Source organism: Ailuropoda melanoleuca, chromosome 1 (genome assembly GCF_002007445.2).
Source record: "Ailuropoda melanoleuca isolate Jingjing chromosome 1, ASM200744v2, whole genome shotgun sequence".
NCBI classification, from domain to species: domain Eukaryota; kingdom Metazoa; phylum Chordata; class Mammalia; order Carnivora; family Ursidae; genus Ailuropoda; species Ailuropoda melanoleuca.
Window position 1 is genome coordinate 190,287,323 of NC_048218.1, and position 20,543 is coordinate 190,307,865.

A 20,543-nucleotide genomic window follows, 5' to 3' on the forward strand; every position below is an offset into this window, starting at 1 on the left:
AAATTTTACTGAACAACCTTAAAAATATGGTGATCACAGCCAAAGTTATTTTGTTGTAAATTACTCGGAGGAATGCTCTACTAGCAATTTTTTTTTTTTTGGAAACTCAAGATATTTTTAAGGAATTATGTAGCACTGATAAGTTTAGCAAAATGCCTGGATATGAATTCCCAGAGTTTTACTGATCCATAAAAATGGTCAAATTGTTTGAAACTAGGTAATAATGTAATAGTAATAATGTAATGATTTCCTGTCTTTGAATGCCAGGTATTTCCAGCACAGTGAAATTTATACTATTATCATTCACTTACTGCGGGCCTACATACTGATAAAATGATTTAACCTGATATATTAAAGTTCGAAGACCAGAACGTAGGCTTATAAGATTCTGTTTTTCTCTGGGCTGATAGCATAAAAACTCTACATTGCATACAGAAACCTAGAAAGCAGAAAATATAAATCCTTAAAGTTGGCATGGCAACACGAGCTGCTTACGTTACAGTAAACATACTGGCAATGGTTTTTGAAACTTTCTTTTTCTGTGTTAGAAACCAGGCTAAAACTGAATCTCTACAGTAATAATGATTATACATATTTGTACTGTTTTTCTTTCATCCCCTTCATTGTTGACCTATTTGGAAGGTTCTGTAACTGCAAAAGTTGTAGCCAACAATAATTTTTACTTTTCCACACACTTGAGGTGGAGTATGGGAATCTTTCTTTTTTAATCCTCATAAAGAGATACTTCTAAGGAAGTTTGTCCTGATTGAGAGTCCAGTCTGGAGCAGAAAACCCAGGACTTGAACATTGTTGTAATTTTTGGATACCTCGTTTTCTCTTCCCTTTTTTTCTAAAATAATGGCTTGAGCCCTAAAAGCAAGTTAATTTCCTATCCCATCGTGTTATGTGTCCATAATTCCATGGCTTCTTTGTTATCCCCTAAGGTGTCCTTATCCCCGTGTGTATTCTTCCAAGTGAACGAACCCATTATTGGTGGTTGTAGGATCCCGTGTGTGCCTCCGTCTCTGCGCATCATGGAGGAATGTGTGCATGTACAAATGTGCTGCTGTTAAGTTATCTGTCTTTGGAGAGACCTTTCACTGGTAGGGGAAGGAAAGGAGTCAGAGCAATGATAACTGGTTCAGACCGGGGCACACCAGAGGTACAGAGACATCGTGTATTCAAAGGTTACCTCTGTTACTGGGGAGTATCCAAAAGGAGGAGGTCTTGACCCGCAGGGCTCTCTCTGGCACTGGGCCTTGCTGACAGTGTCCCCTTGGACGCACAGCCACAGTATACATGGCTTGTTTTTCCCGCTGATGCCTTTCAGCCCTGTTGGGGAGTCTGGCCTTGCAGGAAAGTAGTGGCCATTTCAGATAGGTTGCTTAGGGTTTTAGAGACGTAAGTCCTTGGTGATCTTGGAAGTGATTTTTGGTGGTGAACTGCCACAGCTACGTTTTCTTATACGGCCTGGGAAATACAGAATAAAGAACACCATTCCTATTAGATCTGGAACAGGTAATGGGGTCGGCTTTGAATGAGAAAACGTTATTTTAACCAAGAAGCAGTATTTCTGTAAAACTTTTCCTCCTGGCTCCTTTCTGCTGTTATTACCTGCAATTTCATCATCTTTTCACTTTAATCCTGTACAGTGTGATGTCTTTGGGGCCAGCGGGTATTTTTATCTGCTAGCTGTAGAAGTGTTTGCTCTTAGGGCTCTGCTGTGGCTCAGGGAGGCAGCCCCACCCCCTCTCCGGTTGCTTGGCACCAACCCTCCCTGGTTGTGGGGCATCTTGTTTACTTCTGCCCTTAATTCCCTGCAGGTGCGTAAGTACAAGAGCATGATCCTGGAAGACCTGGAGTCCGCCCTGGCAGAACACGCCCCTGCGCCCCAGGAGGTTAACTCCGAGCTGCCGCCTCTCACCATCGATGGAATTCCAGTCTCTGTGGACAAAATGACCCAGGTAAGGGGCGGGCAGTGAGGAGGAGACAGAGAGACAAGGGGCCTGGGTGTGGGCGGACCTCGGATCGCACTTCTCAGTTTTGTGCTCGGTGATACCAGCGAGAGAGATATAGGCTGGAGCCTCATGGTGGGGCGGCGGCAGCCTTCGGGAAGAGACTGTAGATGCTCCCACCTGAGAGCGTGGATGTGGTCTCCTCCCTGGTTGGCAGTTCTATCCTTTCACTTGGGCTCCTGGCTTAGATAAAGAAACTTTTAGCTCGGAATTGGTTTGCTTGGACAGGTGACTGTTAGGACTTTGATGAATGACCATCAAGCAGGGCAAGTAAACTGGTAGTCTTTTGGGCTAAGTTGCTCCTCTTTCCGTGTAAATTCTGAATACCACCACACTGTCGCCAAGGAGGGTTCCCCTCTCTGGGGGATAAGAATGGAAAACTCAGAAGGACACCCTTCTGAGTCATTGCTTCTCTCCTCTTGCTTTGACGCGAGAAGTCAAGAATGTACTTAGCCTCATAAATCAGCATTCCTCAGGAATTTTGCTGAGATGGTCTGTTTTAAGTATCTGAGCTCTGAAAGTGATAGCTTGATCAAGATCAAATGCCCTTTTTATAACATCTTTTCCTACCTTGTTTCTTTATTACTGTACTCCTCTCTTGCTAAATCCAGTTGTGAGTTTTCTTTCCTTGCCCTATTCAGTCTTCCAGCAGCATTTAACACAGTTGATTATCCCTTCCTTTAAAACACTTTCTGCCCTCTGTTCTGACCGCACACTCTCCTGCATGACCTCCTGCCTCACGGTGCTCCCTCTCAGCTCTTCCGCTGGCTCTTCCTCCTGTTCTCAGTGATCAGCATTGGCATGTCTGTATCTTTAGTTTCTTTCCAAGTCGTCTCATCTGTCCTGTGGGCTTTATGTCCCCTCTATATCCTGTTTAGAACCCAGCTTATACCACTCACTCTTAGATATCCAGTGCCCAGCATGCCCCAGACAACCTTTGATTGCCCCACTCTCCCCAACGACCCCCCCATCAGTGAACAGCACCACCATCCGTCTGGTTGCTCAAGTGCTGGCACAGGAGCAACCCTTCGTTTCTCTGTGTTGCCCTCACTCCCCACGTGATTCATTAACACGTCATGTCAGTTCAGTTGTGAGACGTGCCCTGAATCTGACCGTTCACCTCAGTTCCCGTCACCACCCTCGCCCAAGCCAAGTATCTCTCACATAGAGACTATTTCACTTGATTGATTCTGTTGCTCTCCTTGTTACCGCTCTTGCTCCGCTGCAGTCCGTACTTCACGGAACCACCAGAGGTTTTTTCCAGAACTTTAATCAGCTCATATCACTACCTTGTATAAGCCATTTAATGGCTTTCCACTATTCCTAGAATCAAATTCAGACTCTGCCATGGCCTCTGAGGCCCCGTATAACCCGAGAAGCCAGCCTCCCCCTGAGTCACTGTGCTCTGGCCACACTGGCCCTCTTTTTGTCAAACACTCCAAGCCCATTCTTTTGCGTTGGCTGTTTCCTGAAATGTGGTTCTCCCAGATCATTACATGCTTAACCTTATCCTATTCAAAGTCGGCCTCAGCATCACCTCCTGAGATAAGCCTTTCTTGATTATCCCATCTAATGGAGCTTCTCCTTGCTACCAAGTCACTGCCTAACACATCTCCTATTTTATTGTCTTGATAACACCAATTACTACCTGAAATTATCTTACTCATTAACATTTATTCTTGTCTGCGGTCTCTCCAGCTAGAATTTGAGACCAGGGCTTTAGTTTCTATTCTTTACTGCCATCTATTACAGCTCCCGGCACCTAAGTAACCTCTGAATTCTGAATACTAGTATCTGGTCGATAAGTGACCAAAGAGGGGCGCCTGGGTGGCTCAGTCGTTAAGTGTCTGCCTTTGGCTCAGGGCATGATCCCAGGGTCATGGGATCGAGCCCTGCATCAGGCTCCTCTGCTGGGAGCCTGCTTCTTCCTCTCCCACTCCCCCTGCTTGTGTTCCCTCTCTCACTGGCTGTCTCTCTCTCTGTCAAATAAATAAATAAAATCTTTAATAAATAAATAACCAAAGAGTCAGAGTGAAACAAATCCAGCATGCTAGATACCCGGATCGGAGGTCTTCCGAGGGCATGTGCTCTGGCTGTGGACGTTGACGCCACTGCTCAGGAGGTGGCACTTTTCTCCTGCTGAGTCTGAGCCTGCAGCTTGGTCTAAAGCAAGACAGTATTTTGTAAAGCTACATTGGGATCTTCTGCTTGTTGAATTCATAGATCTTTCTGTGAACATTGGAAGAATACCGAAATAGTGGTTCAAAAAGGAAAGCATTATCTAAACTTTTTCCTGTCACTTCATACCTAGTAGTCTGTCCTTAAGACCAGTCTAATTAAAGAAAATGTAAGTTGGAAATTTTTTTTTTTTGCCTGATTGATGTAAAGAATCTACTCTGTACCTCAGATACAAGGTATATATGAGGTTAACTAAGCTTCTGATTAAAAATACTGTGTTAGGCATGTGAGGCATTATGCCCTCTCCTGTGATGGGCATTTTTTCCTTCATTGTCACATTTAGTGTGTTAGGTTGAAATAATCTGAGGTTTTGATTATATTACATCATCATGAACAAGTTTCATGTTATGAAACTTGGCTTATGGCCTCAGAAGTCATAGCAAACAGTTTTTCATATTGGAGGTAAAACATTTGTAACTGTGCTATTTTCCATACCTGTGAAATACACACTTGGGAGAGCTTTGTGTAGTGATGGATCCAAGGGAAGCTGGTACTCAAGTCAGGGATCAGACTCAGAGGTACTTTGGTGAAGGTGTGCATTTTCTTCATCGTCCTACGTTCCCTCCTTTCTCTTCTCACCACAGATCATTGCTAAAAACCAATACGTAACAAATAAACAAAACAAACAGATGGTGGGTGAGGAGTGAGCAGGTGATGAAAAACCCAGCTCCTAATTCAGTGGGAATTTCTGAGTATTTGGATCCTGGGTTTTCTACCCCGGATCTTTTTTTTAAATTATTTTCCTCAGATACTTGTTATTAATGTGAGCCAGTTACCTTTTTTTTTTCTAATTGATCCCAAAACCTTTCATTATTAATGATAGTAAAAAGCAGGGTGTTATTTCAGACTAAACCTAGGTAGGAGAGGGAATGGGAATACAAGCATTTTAACACCCTGTCAATACAACTGTGCAGTGGTGTGATCTTTATAGAAAGCAGGTGGCAGTGCATATCAAAATTTAACATGTGTATGTCATACCCCCAGGTGAGCAAAGATGTATGTTCATGGCATTGTTTATAATAGGAAAATCTGGGAACAAAGTGCTTGAATAAATTATAGTAGTGATGTTTAGAATTTACATGAGAAGACAAGCAGCTCCGAAAGAGACCAGAAATTTCCATTCAGTGAAATATTAGACACCAAAAATGCTGACTTGTTCTCTATTGCAATGGGATAGAGAGTTCCGGTAGTTTTTAACTGCTTATAAAATAACATTTCTTATGTACTCTAATTCAAGTGCTTTATTTAGTACTTTGTTTAGTGCTTTATATTTTGTTTCTTTGGGAGAGGGCTAGGGTTTTTATTTTTTTTCAGGGAATACATAATTGAGTTGATCAATTTCATTTGTTTAGAGCATGCACACAAAACTTGCCTCTGTGTGTTGCATGTGTGTAAAACTTTAAAGAGATGTAAATCTATTTACTGTAAAACCAAAATATTAACAGCGATTATCTATGCATGGTGGCATTATGGGTGATTTTCTTTTTCTTTGTCTAATAAGCATGAATTACTTTTTTTTTTTTTTTTTTAAAGATTTTATTTATTTATTTGACAGAGATAGAGCCAGCCAGCGAGAGNAGCGAGAGAGGGAACACAAGCAGGGGGAGTGGGAGAGGAAGAAGCAGGCTCATAGCAGAGGAGCCTGACGTGGGGCTCGATCCCATGACGCCGGGATCACGCCCTGAGCCGAAGGCAGACGCTTAACCTCTGTGCCACCCAGGCGCCCCATGAATTACTTTTATAACCATAGAAACACAAAAAATGTTTTCATATTTATATTAAACTTGAATTTTTTTAAAGTAGAAGTTTGTTGAACTTTATGTTTGGGTAAAGATGTCAACAACTCTTTTTCTGTTTTATTTTTCTCTTCTATAGCTACTATGTTTTGGAAGGCACACTACTAAGTTATTTACAGGGGTATCTCATTTAATCCTTGCCCTCCAGAGTATATATATAATTCCTCTTTTCATAGTCAAGGAAGCAGAACTCACATATGGCCAGTAGCCATAAAGGACCAAGTAAATTTAGTTGGACACCAATTCTAGAATTCAGACCATATGGGTAATTCATTACTTCCTTGAAGTGATAAAATTCCAGAATCGTAAAAGTACACTGTAACAGAGTTGGACTTGCTCTATTGATTGTCTTATGTGCACTGAATGCAATGGAGATGACTAATGCTGATATTGATGATCCTGACTCACAAGCATAATTCTGTGTGCAATCCTAAGGTGGGTTCTCAGTCGTCCAAAGAGTAAATTATATTTAGTATTGGTCTAATGTTATGTGTTCCATTATTTTAATTCTTTACAAATTTGAGGATTAGCCTGGTTTTTTAGAGTTGGAAGGTCTAGTCTCTAGTCCCCATCCTACCACATATAGCCCTGGTTCCCAGTTTCATCTTCTGAAAATGAGAAAAATATATGCCCTCCTACTTTATGGAGTCAGGAAGAAGAAATGAGGTACTATATGGGAAAGTGCTTTGAAAATGAAGGCATCACACAAAGATAGTATTACCAATTATTAATACTAACTGTTTATATTACCTGTATTAACTTTTGAGTAACCTGAACATACCATTTCTCACCCATTTTTCACTTACAGAAAGTTAGTGAGCCTGGAATTTTTATTTGGCTCAGCAGTGAAGTGGGACAATACAGGTGACAATATATTGAAAAATTGGGGCCTAATGAGAGGAAGCAATTTATGAAAAAAGTTAGTGACAAACAGAAATGGAATTAAAGGGTCAAGTCCATATTGCCAGTACTTTCTCTCTGTCTCTCTCTCTCTCTTTATGTCTCTCTTTATGTAAAACTATATTGTGATCATCATTCAGCTTGAGTATTTCAGCTAATCTACACTAAACATTTACCATTTTAAAGGAATTTCTTGATTTGCTCTAACAACTATCACAATTGTCTCCTACACAAATTGAAATTACATACGATAGAATATCTTAAGTTCCGTTTGAACTAAATGCTCTGGTTCTTTTAGAAAGCAGCTCTGTGGCTGAAGTTTTTGTTGTTTCTTACTAATTTTTGGTTTTGGTACAAGTATAATACTATGTTAGTAAATAGACTATTTACATAAACATTTACTTAAAAAAAAGAAACTATGGGAAATATATCTTGATCCTGATGAAGTCTTGTGTGTGTGTGTGTGTGTGTGTGTATGGTAAAAAATACATAGCTCTGTAATGTTTTTAGTGCTATAACAAAAGGTACCTTTAAGAATAGTGGCTACAACTTATCCCATATCTACCTGCCTCCTGGCATAAGAATCAAAGGAGGTTGAGATAAGGCTTAGCAGAAGAAATCATTAATTTTGGTGTAGGTTCTGGGACCCCAGAATTCATTTGCAATGAAATAATGAAGCCATCTTTTTCAGAGATTTTGAAAGCCATGTTAGCAAAATTTTATAGGATACTTCAGACCAGAAACCAGAGAATGTGCTAAATCGCGCTTCTCAAACTTCAGTGTACATAAGAATTACCTGAGAGTCTTGTCATTTAAATTCACACTGTAAATCAGTTGGTCTTGAGTGGGACCTGAGATTCTGCCTTCTAGCAAGCTCCCAGGTGATGCTGGTACTGCTGCTAATTCCCAGACTACACTTTGAATTTAGGAATTACATCGTTGCTTGAAGAGTTTTTAAGCAATGATTATGATTTTGCTAGTGGGAAATCAGTTCTGCTCTTTTCTACACTTGAATCCAATCGGATTCTCTTGTTCTTGGGAAGTTGTAAATCTTGGAATTTGTCTTAGAAGAGATCCAGGCAAAGATTATAATTGTAGAAGAAACATCTCTAGAAAGACCAGTCTAGGATTATTGGTTAAAATTCAGTCCTTTTTGAGACAAAGAAGGGCACTACCTAATGATAAAGGGATAAAATCAGAAATTAAGAGAAGTAACAACTGACACCATAGAAATATAAAGTATTATAAGAGCATATTGTGAAAAATTACATGCCAGTAAATTGGACAACCTAGAAAAAATGGGTAAATTCCTAGAAACATACACTCTTCCAAAACTGAATCAGCAAGAAATAGAAAATCTAAACAAACCAGTCACTAGTAATGAAACTGAATTGTTTAAAAAAAAAATCTTCTGGGGCACCTGGCTGGCTCAGTTAGAAGAGTATGTGACTCTTACCCTCGGGGTCCTCAGTTTGAACCCCATGTTGGATGTGGAGATTACCTAAATAAACAAATAAATAAGTAAATACTTTTAAAAATAACTTACAAATAAAACAAACAAAAAACTCCCAACAAACCAAAGTTCTGGACCAGATGGCTTCACAAGTGAATTCTACCAAACATTTAAAGTAGAGTTGATATCTGTTCTCAGACTTTCCAAAAAATAAAGGAGGAAGAGAAATTTTCAAATTCATTCTATGAGGCCAGCGTTACCATGATATCAAAACCAGAAAAAGACACTACGAAAAGAAAACTGCAGACCAATATCTCTGATGCATAGAGGTGCAAAAATCCTCAACAAAATATTAGCAAACTGAATTCAACAATACATTTAAGAAAAAAATTTTCACCATGATCAAATGGGATTTATTCCAGGAATGCAAGAGTGGTTCAATATTCACAAATAATCAATGTGATACATCACATTAACAAGAGGAAAGTTAAAAACCATATGATTATCTCATGAGATGCAGAAAAAGTATTTGGCATAATACAACATCTATTCATGATAAAAACTTTCAACAAGTTCCTTTTAGAGGGAACATACCTCAACATAATAAAGGCCATGTATGAAAAGTCCACAGCTAACATCATATACTCAGTGGTGAAAAACTGAGAGCTTTTCCTCTAAGATCAAGAACAAGACAAGGATGTCCACTCTCACCACTTTTATCCAGCTTAGTACTGGAAGTCTTAGCCACAGCAGTCAGACAAGAAAAAGAAATAAAAGGCATCCAACTGGTAAGGAAGAAGTAAAACTGTCACTTTTTGCATATGACATGGTACTATATATAGAAACCCTAAATACTCCACCAAAAAACAATTAGAACTGATAAATGAATTCAGTAAAGTGGCAGGATACAAAATCAATATACAGAAATTTGTTGCTTTCTATACACTAATAACAAAGTAGAAGAAAGAGAAATGAAGAAAACAATTCCATTTATAATTGCATGAAAAAGAATAAAATACTTAAGAATAAACTTAACCAAGGAGGTGAAAGACCTATACTCTGAAAACTGTAAGACACTGATGAGAAAGATTGAAGACAACAGAAACAAATGGAAAGATATTCTATGCTCATGGATTGGAAGAATTAATATCATTAAGGGTTACCAGGCTGGCTCAGTCGGTAGAGCATGCAACTCTTAATCTCAGGATCATGAGTTCAAGCCCCACATTAGGTATGGAGCCTACCTAAAATTTAAAAATTAATTAATTAATATAATTTAAATGTCCATACTACCCAAAGCAATCTGCAGATTCAGTGTAATCCCTATCAAAATTCCAGTAGCATTTTTCACAGAATTAGAACAAATAATCCTAAAACTTGTATGGAATCACAAAAGACTCCAAATAGCCAAAGCAATCTTGAGAGAGAAGAACAAAGCTGGAAGTATCACAATTCCAGATTTCAAAATATACTACAAAGCTGTAGTAATCAAAACAGTATGGTACTGGCACAAAAATAGGCACAAAGATCAGTAGAACAGAATAGAGAGCCCAGAAATAAACTCATTTTATGGTCAATTAATCTATGACCACAGAAGCAAGAATGTACAATGGGGAAAAGACACTCTCATCAAAAAATGGTTTGGGAAAACTGAACAGCTACATGCAAAAGAGTGAAACTTGACCATTTACTTTCACCATACATAAAAATAAAACTCAAAATGGATTATAGACCTAAATGTGAGACCCGAAACTGTAAAACTCTTAGAAGAAAATTTAGGCAGTGATCTCTTGGATATTGCCTTCACAACATATTTACGGATATGTCTTTTCAGGCAAGGAAAGCAAAGCAAAAGTAAACTATTGGGACTATGCCAGAATAAATATGTTTTGCACAGCAAAGGAAACAGTCAACAAAACCAAAAGGCAGCCTACTGAATGTGAGAAAATATCTACAGGGCATATATCTGTTCAGGGTTTAATATCCAAAATATATAAAGAAGCTTTATAAATCAATACCAAAAAACCAATCAATCCAATTAAAGAATGGGCAGAAAACCTGAATAGACATTTTTCCAAAGAAGACATACAGATGGCCAACAGACACATGAAGAGATGCTCAACACCACTCATTATCAGGGAAATACAAATCAAAACCACAATGAGATATCACCTCACACCTATCAGAATGGCTAGTATCAAAAAGACAAGAAATAAGTGTTGGTGGTGATACAGAGAAAACGGAACACTTGTGCACTGTTGGTGGAAATGTACATTGGTGCAGCCACTGTGGAAAACAATGGAGGTTTCTCAAAAAATGAAAAATACTGGCTGTGGGGCACCCAAGTGGCTCAGTTGGTTGTGCAGCCAACTCTTGGTTCAGGTCATGATCTCAGGGTTGTGAGATCGAGCCCCACTTTGGGTTCTATGCTGTGCGTGGAGCCTGCTTAAGATTCTCTCTCTCCCTCTTCCTCTGACCCTCCCCACACTGCTTGAACTCTCTCTCTCTAAAGAAAAGGAAAAAAAAAAAAGACTTAAAAAAAAAAAAATCGTGGGACACCTGGCTGGTTCAGTTGGAAGAGCATGCGACTCCTGATCTTGGGATCTCATGAGTTCAAGCCCCACGTGGGGTGTAGAGATAACTTAAAAAACAAACAAACAAACAAAAAAAAACTTTAAAAAAGTTTTTTTTAAAAAATAAGAAAAATTAAAAATAGAAATACCACGTGATCCAGTAATTCCACTACTGGATATTTATCCAAAGAAAACAAAAACACTAATTCAAAAAGGTATATGCACCCCTGTGTTCATTGCAGCATTATTTACAATAGCCAGGCTATGGAAGCAACTCAAGTGTCCATCCACAGATGAATGGATAAAGAAGAGGTGGTGTGTGTATATATATAGTGGAATATTACTCAGCCATTAAAAAGAATGCGATCTTGCCTTTTGCGACAACATGGGTGCACACCTACGGGTGTAATGCTAATGAGATAAGTCAGACTGAGAAAGACAAATACTATAGGATTTCACTGATATGTAGAATCTAAAAAACGAAACAGACTCTTAAATACAGAGAACAAACTGGTTGTTGCCAGAGGGGAGGCAAGTGGGGGAATGGGCAAAATAAATAAAGGGGATTGAGACGTACAGACTTCTAGTTATAAGTCACGGAGGTGAAACAGAATAGTTGGAATATAGTCAATAATGTTGTAATAACATTGTATGGTGACAGAGGTGACTTACACTTATTTTGGTGAGCCCTGAGTAATATATAGAATTGTCAAACCAGTATGTTATACAGATAAAACTAATATAAATATTCTGTAGTAATAATACTTAAAAAAAAAAAATCTGCTACTTTTCCCCTTGTCCCTTCCCTTTCCTCACCTGAGCTTACTGTCCTCTTCTGTCCTCTTACTCTCACTGGAGCAATCTTTGTTGCTTTAATATTCCCTTGGGGTGATGATGCAATAGGGTAGTAATTCCTCACCAGTTTTCAGGAAAAACCTTCAGAAACATTCAGTGTGGTGATTGCTTCATTAGGAAGAAGTTATTCACAGGGCCTGACATGTTTTACTTAGAAAATATTCATTGGCTGTCAATTTTAAGTTTTTTGAGTGTTGTTTTGAAAAAGCATAGGTCTGGCCTGTTCTATCCAAAGAGTAGAAACATTATGCTAAGTGAAATAAGCCAAACACAAAAGATAAATATTGTGTGTGATTCCGCTTATGTGACGTATCTAGAATGGGCAAATTCATGGAGACAGTGGAGTTTACCAGGGACAGCGGAAGAGTACAAATGGGGAGTTATTGCTTAATGCATACCGAGTTTTCATTTAGGATGATGATGAGTAAGTTCTGGAAGTAGGAGCGATGGTTGTACAGTATTGTGAATGTACTTTATGCCACTGGATTGTACATATTAAAGTGATCATTTTTATGCTATGTATATTTTACGACAAAAAAATATTAGTAGAGTGGTCTTCAAACTTGACCACAGGGTAAAATCACTTGGAGAATTTAAAATTCTAGTGCCCAGGCCATACTCCAGACCAATTAAATCAGAATCTCTGGGGATGAGATCCAGGCATGTGTAGTGTGGAAACTCCCCAGGTGATTCCAGTGTGCAGCCAACTTTGAGAACGACTGTTGTAGAGAATAGTTCCAAACTGCTTCTCCCTACTGTAATTGCAAAACCTATGTGCAAAGTAGGCTTTTCCTGCCATCTAAAATTATCAAAAAATGTTTCTGTATATGATGCTATTCTACATTTTGTAAATATTAGGTAGGCAGGATGATATTAAGAGAATAACAAAATTATTGGTAACAAAAATATTGAATTCTTAAGTAGAACATAGCATATTTTGAGTAGAGTAAAAGAATAATGATACATTTAGGAATACTAATAGAAGGGAATAGGCATATAAATTCCATATGCAGAATACAATTAGACTAGAGGAAAATATTTGGAGATTATATGGCAAAGTAGTAATATCTGGAACAGGTTTATTATTTCTTTCAGGTTAACAAGAAAGAGATAATTAGAAAAATAAGCAAAGCGTTCTGAACAGTTCACAAAAAGAAAAAAACCAATCAGTAAATGTATGAAAAGATTCTCAGCCTCACTAGTAATGAAAATTAAAATAATTACCATTTTCCCCGCATTCAGTGAATCAAGATAAGAAATCTGGGTAATAAAATTTGAGGTAGGGTGTGAAAAAAATGGGTATTGTGTGTATTGTTGATGGGAGTGATATTGGCACTTTTTGGAGGACAGTTTGGCATGTCAAAGTGTTAAATGCAGGGGCGCCTGGTGGCTCAGTTGGCTAAGCATCTAACTTTTTTTTTTTTTAAGATTTTATTTATTTATCTGACAGAGAGAGAGAGACAGAGCACAAGCAGGGGGAGCGGCAAGCAGAGGGAGAGGGAGAAGCAGGCTTCCCGCTGAGCAGGGAACTAGATTCAGGGCTCGATCCCACCTGACCTGAGCTGAAGGAAGAGGCTTAACCGTCTGAGCCACCCAGGTGACCCTAAGCATCTAACTCTTGATCTCAGCTCAGGTCTTGATCTCAGGGTCATGAGTTCAAGCTCTGAGTTGGGCTCCATGCCCAGCATGGAGCCTACTTTAAAAAAAAAAAAAAATTAAATGCATATGCCTTCTAACCAGCAATTTCACTTTGCTACTAGAGAAACACCCACACCAGTGCACAAAGAAACATTTTTGCAAGCACTGTAAATAACCTAAATGCTTATCAGCAGGAGAACGGTTAAATAAAATGGAAAAATCTATATCCTGGGTACTAGGGAGCCACTTTTTAAAAATGAGATTATTCTAGTCAGACTACCGTGAGACGATCTCTGTGACATTGTGTTGAGTGGGAAAACTGAGTTATAGTAAAATATGTACAATATTGTACCATTTCTGCTTTCTTTCATCACAGAAAACTGCTTTTCAGGGGTGCCTGGGTGGCTAAGTCAGTTAAGGGTCTGCCTTTGGCTCAGGTCATGATCCTAGGGTCCTGGGATGGAGCCCCTCATCTGGCTCAGGGAAGAACCTGCTTCTCCCTCCCCCTCTGCCTGGTGCTCCCTCTGCTTGTGCCCCCCGCCCCCCCCATCAAATAAATTTTAAAAATCTTTTTAAAAAATTAAAAAAAATAAAACTGTCCTTTTCCATCATATATTCATGTAAACACATAGGATTTGGCATGTAAGGAAGGGTGTTCTGCTGCTGACAGGTGACTGGATTGGGGAAGGTGAATGGAAAGGAGGACTTTGTTTATTTAGATTTTTGTACAGAAGAGTACAGCTGGGACGAGGGAGCAGAAACAGACCAATCTAAGACTCTGGCAAAGGGAAGGTAGACTTTTAAGAGCAATTTAATGAACACGAGGGAGACAGCTTGGTAGGCTGATGGGGTGTGAAGACAGCGGAAAGGTTGGCTTGAGAGAAGAGTCTCAGATGAGTGTCTTCATTGACTGTCCCTCCTATTCTCTGAACTTATCTTCCCATGTTTCTAGAGGAATGTGTTTTATGGTGAAATGAGCTTAAAAGAAGCCAGTGTTTCTGCTGGTGCTACCAGGGAATGGGGATATAGGATTGGCGTTTTTCTAATAAGGAAAGTCACTTTCATTATCTCTATGAACAGAGGTCAGTAGTAGAAATCATTTTAAATAGCAAAAAAATCATTTTGCTTTTGCTTTCTAATACCCTTTAAATATCCATTTGAATATAACTGAGTCTGTTGACCTGGAAGATCATGATTTTAAATTGAAATAATGAAGCCGCAGTCTGAAAATTCTCCAGTCTTCTTTCTCTGCCACATTCCTGTTTCCCTATAGACTATAGAAAACATCACTTGCCAACACAATTTGAATTCAGCAGCCTTCTCTTGAAATTTGTTATGTATACTCTCATCTTTTTAGTAGAGGGGGAGTTGGCAAATGTTTTGAGAACTTTTCTTGGTAACTGAATCAAAATGGACACCAGGGGCCTCAAAAATCCTAGACTCGGGTACGAGCAGAGCAAAGATAGAATGAGAGAAGATGGGCATTTGGGAATGTATAAGGGTAATGCGTTATTGAACAGCAAAGAATTTACTGAATTTACAAATGGAAAATTTCTAGCATAGTGAAAATTATTTTTTCATTTTGCCTGCATTCAATTTTTTAGAATTTCAGAAAATCTTTTTAAAAATCATCTGTGGTTTCTACATAATCTTTACTTTTGACTGCCACTGGCAGGAATTTGATACTATCTTTCTTTGCTGAAAGTGCCCTGGAAGGAGTGGTACTTTCTACCCTTTGCTGGTTTGGGGTAGGTTTACTGACCAAGCAGGGCACTTTAAGCCCATATAGAACCCTAAATCAGAATGAGAGGCTGGGAAAACTTGTTGCGGCCCAATTAAAGGACAGCCTGAGAGGGTAGGTTTTACCTTTGCTGATCCTGTTGATTGTCTCCTGTGGGGATTAAAGACAAACCTTCCTTAACAAGCACATTGAGTAGCTTGGGTTTCCAGAACTCTCCAGGACCAGTAATTAATCCAACTGGTAATGAGAGCACAGTGCTGAATTCTGGAAAAAAATCATTTAACTCTTTCTATACTGAATAGTAGTCGTTCATTTTCCCTTATTGACAGTCCCTTTAGCCTTAGCACTGTTTATTTGGGACAGTATAAAATGATAGTCTGGTGGAAAATCGTCTTTTTCAGTGAAATCATATATCATCTCTATGCATTTAAAAGCGAAGAATGGTCCTCATCCCCCAAATGTACAGACTTGAAAAGTGAACTTTTATAGAATGTGCTTTTTACCTCTTGTTTTGATATGGCAAATTTATACAGTTGATAATAAGTCAAAAGTTAAAATCTATCTCTGAATTAGAACTTGCATACCAACAGTTAAATTTCACTCTGGTCCCAGTTTTTAAATTTTGATGGAGTTTTGCCTGTGGACACAACCTTCCCTGTGTGTTGCTTGTTTCTCCTACTCTCTTCTTCCCAGGACTTTGAGACATTTCCCATCCAGAGATTTCTAGCACATGGAACGTCTCTGACAGGCTGCCTAATTCTATTTCTCTCTTCTAATTATGGCTACACTTGAGTCCCATTTTCTGATGATTTCCATTAATAATCTGCTTGTACACTTTTTTTTAAAAAATGCTCAAAGATCCCACAGAACGAATCACCTAAACCATCTAGGCATTGGGCTATGTTGGTAACAGCTCGCCTCTCAAGGCACAGAATTGGCCTCGATGGCCACTTTTTGATTCTGGCATTCTTTATTTCTTATCTTAACCATGTTTACACAGATACATATAAACTCATTCTTCTACCTTTTTCACCATACCCACCTTGAAAAACTAAGGATAAATATCTTTCCATACATCACATGTGTTTAGTACTAGAAAATTGTTTCAGAAGATTGACTTTTTCTTTGAATTTGAGAAAAGGGCTGATGACTGAAGTAATAATAGTAGAACTGCTATTTTGTGCAACTATGGGTATATATCCCTGCTATCTCTGATCTTTGAACTGACCCTGTATACTTGCCACTATCATTTTGCAGTTGAGAAAATTAAGATTCAGAGAGAGCTGGGGTTCAGAGCCAGCTCTCTGAGCCTAGAGCTTGTGTTCTTACTGATTGGCAAGAAGTTGACTCAAGAAGTAGTCAAGAGATATTTCACGAAGGATGTGGGATTTGCTGGGCAATAAGGAACGAGTGTCGCCATTGGAATAGTAGCTCGAGAAAGTGCTCCAGTAAGGGGAACAAATCAAAAGGCATAGAAGCAGGAACGAGTTCAGTTGGTAAGATAGTGCAGAGACTCACTGGTGAGGAGCAAGGCTGCCTTGCCTGTTAGCAATTAGCAGAAACTGATTGTGCTGGGAGGCCGGATTGTGGCGGGCTGGAAAAGCTAGACAGAGGAGTCTAGTTTTGTTGCTAGTAGTAAGAGGCCATCTGAAAGTTTTTGAGCATAGAAGCTGTGCAGCATTTAGGGAAACCTGTCTGTCAAGGATGCATGGGATGAGTTCCACAGGAAGGTCAACTAGAAGGATGCACTAGCCTTGGGCTAGGAAGTGGGGATGAAGGTAGGTCTGGAGAAGAAGGGCTGGAGAGCACAGACATTTCAAAGAAGAAGGAATTGGAACTTGCAATGAGTAGCTAGATGGGTGTTAAGGGAAAGAGGTAAAGCTGACTGAGATTTTGAGCTTGGCTGTCTAGGGAAAGAAAGTGGGGTTCTACTAGCAAAGACTAAGACTGAGAAGACAGGTGGTTGGAGAGAAGGCAGGGGAGGGTTTTAAGTGAGTAGGTTGGCGCCCTCCCCACACTCCCCATAACCTGTGAGTCCTTGAAGCCCAGTGAAAGCTTGATATGAGAGAGCCAGAAAGCAAGACAGGATGAAAGGTGTCCGTCACCAGGTGCCATGGTGACCCAGAGCTGAGGAGTGTGGGAAACTATGATGCGAATGGGTGCGGGATCAGAAGCTGAAAGTCGTCAGAATTAGAGAATGTATGGGGTTCCAGGAGGGATCGGAGCAGACTGTCTGCCAAGTGTTTTTGACATCGAGTTCTTTCTGAACACTGTAGTCTTATGTTAATTTAGAGTTGTTGAGCCTCATTTTATTATCTCCAGACTCTGCTAGGTATGGATATACAGAACTCTCCTTTTGGAGAGTGTTAATGGGATTAAAAGAAGAGAGAGATTTGTGAATTGTGTGGTACCAGTTTATTTTCATCTGAGAAAGCCGATGTTGTTTTTTTTTTCCCCTTGAAGAAATGCAAATATTGTGTGTGAGGATTAAGCCTTTTCCTTCTCTTTGTATCTGAGGCAAGAAAAAGACACACTCCCAGGAAAGCGGAAAAAGGGGAAAATGACTTTGAGATGCACTTTCTTAAAATAACTAAAGGAGTGACCTCATGAGCCAGCTGATAGCCTGGGTTTGCAAATGGATACGTTTCTATTAGCCTGCTGCTTGATGCCGCAGAGCCAAATATATACAGAGTGTATTATATCATATCCTGTAGGCTGGAGACTGTCTGGGAGAGGCGGACTTGGGGAGGTGAAATGGCAGGCTGGGCACAAGGATTGACAATGTAAAGATAGTCGACCAGAGTTCTCCTTCTTAGGGGAAGCGTTACTGATTTGGGTTCATGATTCCCTATTATATAATAATTGGTATCAGCTTCTGGAAAAATAATATTCAAATAAGAACACCTGATATCTCAATAGGCTCTTGAATATAAAAGAGGTATTGCGCTCATTCTCCCATTAATACATAAGCATTCCCATTTCTGTTTTTTTCTTTTTCTCTTTTATTGCAGCAAGCCCACATCTTTGAGTCTGACTTATTGCTCAAGTCGTCTTCTCCTTTTGGTCTGAAGCTGTAGTGGCAGTATGGATGTGTCCTTAGTTGGAGGGTGCTGCTTCTCTCTGGAGTGTTGCAGAGGTTAAAGGAAAACTATAGGTCCAGGGAGGAACGTTATAACTTGATAAACTGCTTCTCTTGCCAAAAATCATTGTCAGCAATTAAGAATATTCACAAAGTAAGCTCCCCTTCTCCTCCAGCATACGCACTCAGTGTGGTTACTGTGCCAGGAGGTAAAGAATGGTGCTGTCTCTGGTTTAACACCTGCCTGATCTGGATTCGATTTGTGAAATAAATCTGAATGAAGTCCATAATGTGTTTAAGATCACATATGCTTTGCTCTGTGTGTATGCCAGACTCACAGACATTGGCCTAGTGTACCAGAAACTTTCTGGAAGAGCTTTAGGGTTATTTTCCCTTTTTATTAAGTAAAGTCTGTTTCCCATTTGTAACCAACCACCTTCCTGAATGCTCTTACTGTTTATAGTTTTTCATGTGATTCTCTGAGGTGTTCCGGATGCACAGTCGTATCATCTACAAAGAATGATGATTCTACCTGCTCATCACCTCTTATATCTCTTATCTACTTGCTCTGGTTACTACCTCCAGAACAATGTTGAAAACACGTTGGCTTTGTTGGGCACCTTCCGTGCGTGGAAAGCTGTAGCAGGGAAATGAGGGGACTAGCCTCCATGGTATCTTAGGCAGAAATCAAACTTGGTGGCAGGTATTCTTGATCTTCTAGGGCCAAGTCTATAAAATACAGCTTAGGGTATACTTTACCAACATATGTATAATTCCCAGCCACCCGTGGAGCTATGGTAACCTGTGGAAAACAGTGGGTTCTCATCAGTCACATCTTGGAATTCTCTGGGACCCTCCAGGAAGGCTCTCTGTTTTATTATCTTAGAATTTGGTGGAAGACACAGGCACATCCCAGATGTTTTTCCTGACTGCTGATGACTACACTCTTGTCTTCTAGGCCCAGCTTCGGGCATTTATTCCAGAGATGCTCAAGTATTCCACAGGTCGGGGAAAGCCAGGCTGGGGCAAAGAAAGCTGCAAGCCCATCTGGTGGCCTGAAGATATCCCATGGGCAAATGTCCGGAGCGACGTCCGCACAGAAGAGCAAAAGCAGAGGGTGAGGGTTTCTCAGACCTGAGTAGCCTGTTGCTTTTCCACTCTGAATCAACTACCTCCGTTTTGGGGGTTCCACTTCTTGTGCTAAAAAGTCTAAAAACCCATGTGTGAAAGTATACCTGTCTCCCAAAGAAGTTTGATATTGTCTGATTTATAGCCTTTCACATTCCATCGCTTCATCCCTGTAAAGACTCAGGGTGGGTCCATGAGTTTACACTTCTGTCTGCCTACTTGCCTTTTGGAGCAGTTTTAATATTATGAGGTGCTTGGGAAAACGGAAGAAACATCAAGAAAAAGCACTAATCACTTCGAAGACTTAGAAATGTCCTTATTTCTGGTTAGCGGGGACTACTGTTGAAAAATATAAACATAGTATTAAAGAGATGAGAAGTTGGCTGAGTCTGCTGATTATGACACTTCTTTTTACAAAGATGGACTCAACTAAATGTCACTCCTTGCTTTTTCTGCATATTTGTTTTTTAGTTAGCCTGGAAGTTTATTGAGAATCTTAATATAAAATTCTTGACAAAGAGTAATCTTCTTTTGTGGGAAGCTTAAGAGTTGGCCTCAGATTAGAAGAGAGTGTAAAACCCAGACGCTAAACCAGACTTTGATCAGGAAGGAAACCAGTGCGAAATCTTTGGTGCTTGATGCTGAGTTTCTTTGTGTCACAGTCAGTCTAAGGAAAATAACCCTAAGGGAGCTTATTCTGTACAGGTGTGGTTTGGTTTGATAAATAAGCACCTGCTTGTTCCATAGTGGGGCTGAATAACCAACATTCTTTGTGACTTTAATGTGCTTGTCTGGTCTTTTGGTGACAGGTTTCATGGACCCAGGCACTACGGACCATAGTTAAAAACTGTTATAAACAGCATGGGCGGGAGGACCTTTTGTATGCTTTTGAAGATCAGCAAACACAAACACAGGCCACAACCACACACAGTATAGCCCATCTTGTACCATCACAGACGGTAGTCCAGACCTTTAGTAACCCTGATGGCACTGTCTCACTTATCCAGGTGAGTAAACCTATGGTTACCAGATTGTGCTTTCTGAGGTGGATCAGTGGGGACCTTACCTCAGGCTGGAAAATGTTTTTGTCATACAAACTCTTAATTAACTTTTTTGTAGCTCCTCAA

At 39.7% G+C, this 20,543-nt stretch overlaps 1 protein-coding gene across 11 annotated transcripts in view; it reads left to right on the forward strand.

Moving 5' to 3' along the window:
• NRF1 (nuclear respiratory factor 1) overlaps positions 1-20,543 on the forward strand; it is a 141,358-nt gene that overhangs the window by 74,542 nt on the left and 46,273 nt on the right. For all 11 annotated transcript variants that reach the window (XM_034671986.1, XM_034672010.1, XM_034672004.1 and 8 more), the window contains 3 exons: positions 1,824-1,964; positions 19,247-19,405; positions 20,226-20,423. In XM_034671986.1, the coding sequence (XP_034527877.1) occupies positions 1,824-1,964; positions 19,247-19,405; positions 20,226-20,423 (498 nt within the window). The remainder of the gene's footprint in view (positions 1-1,823; positions 1,965-19,246; positions 19,406-20,225; positions 20,424-20,543) is intronic.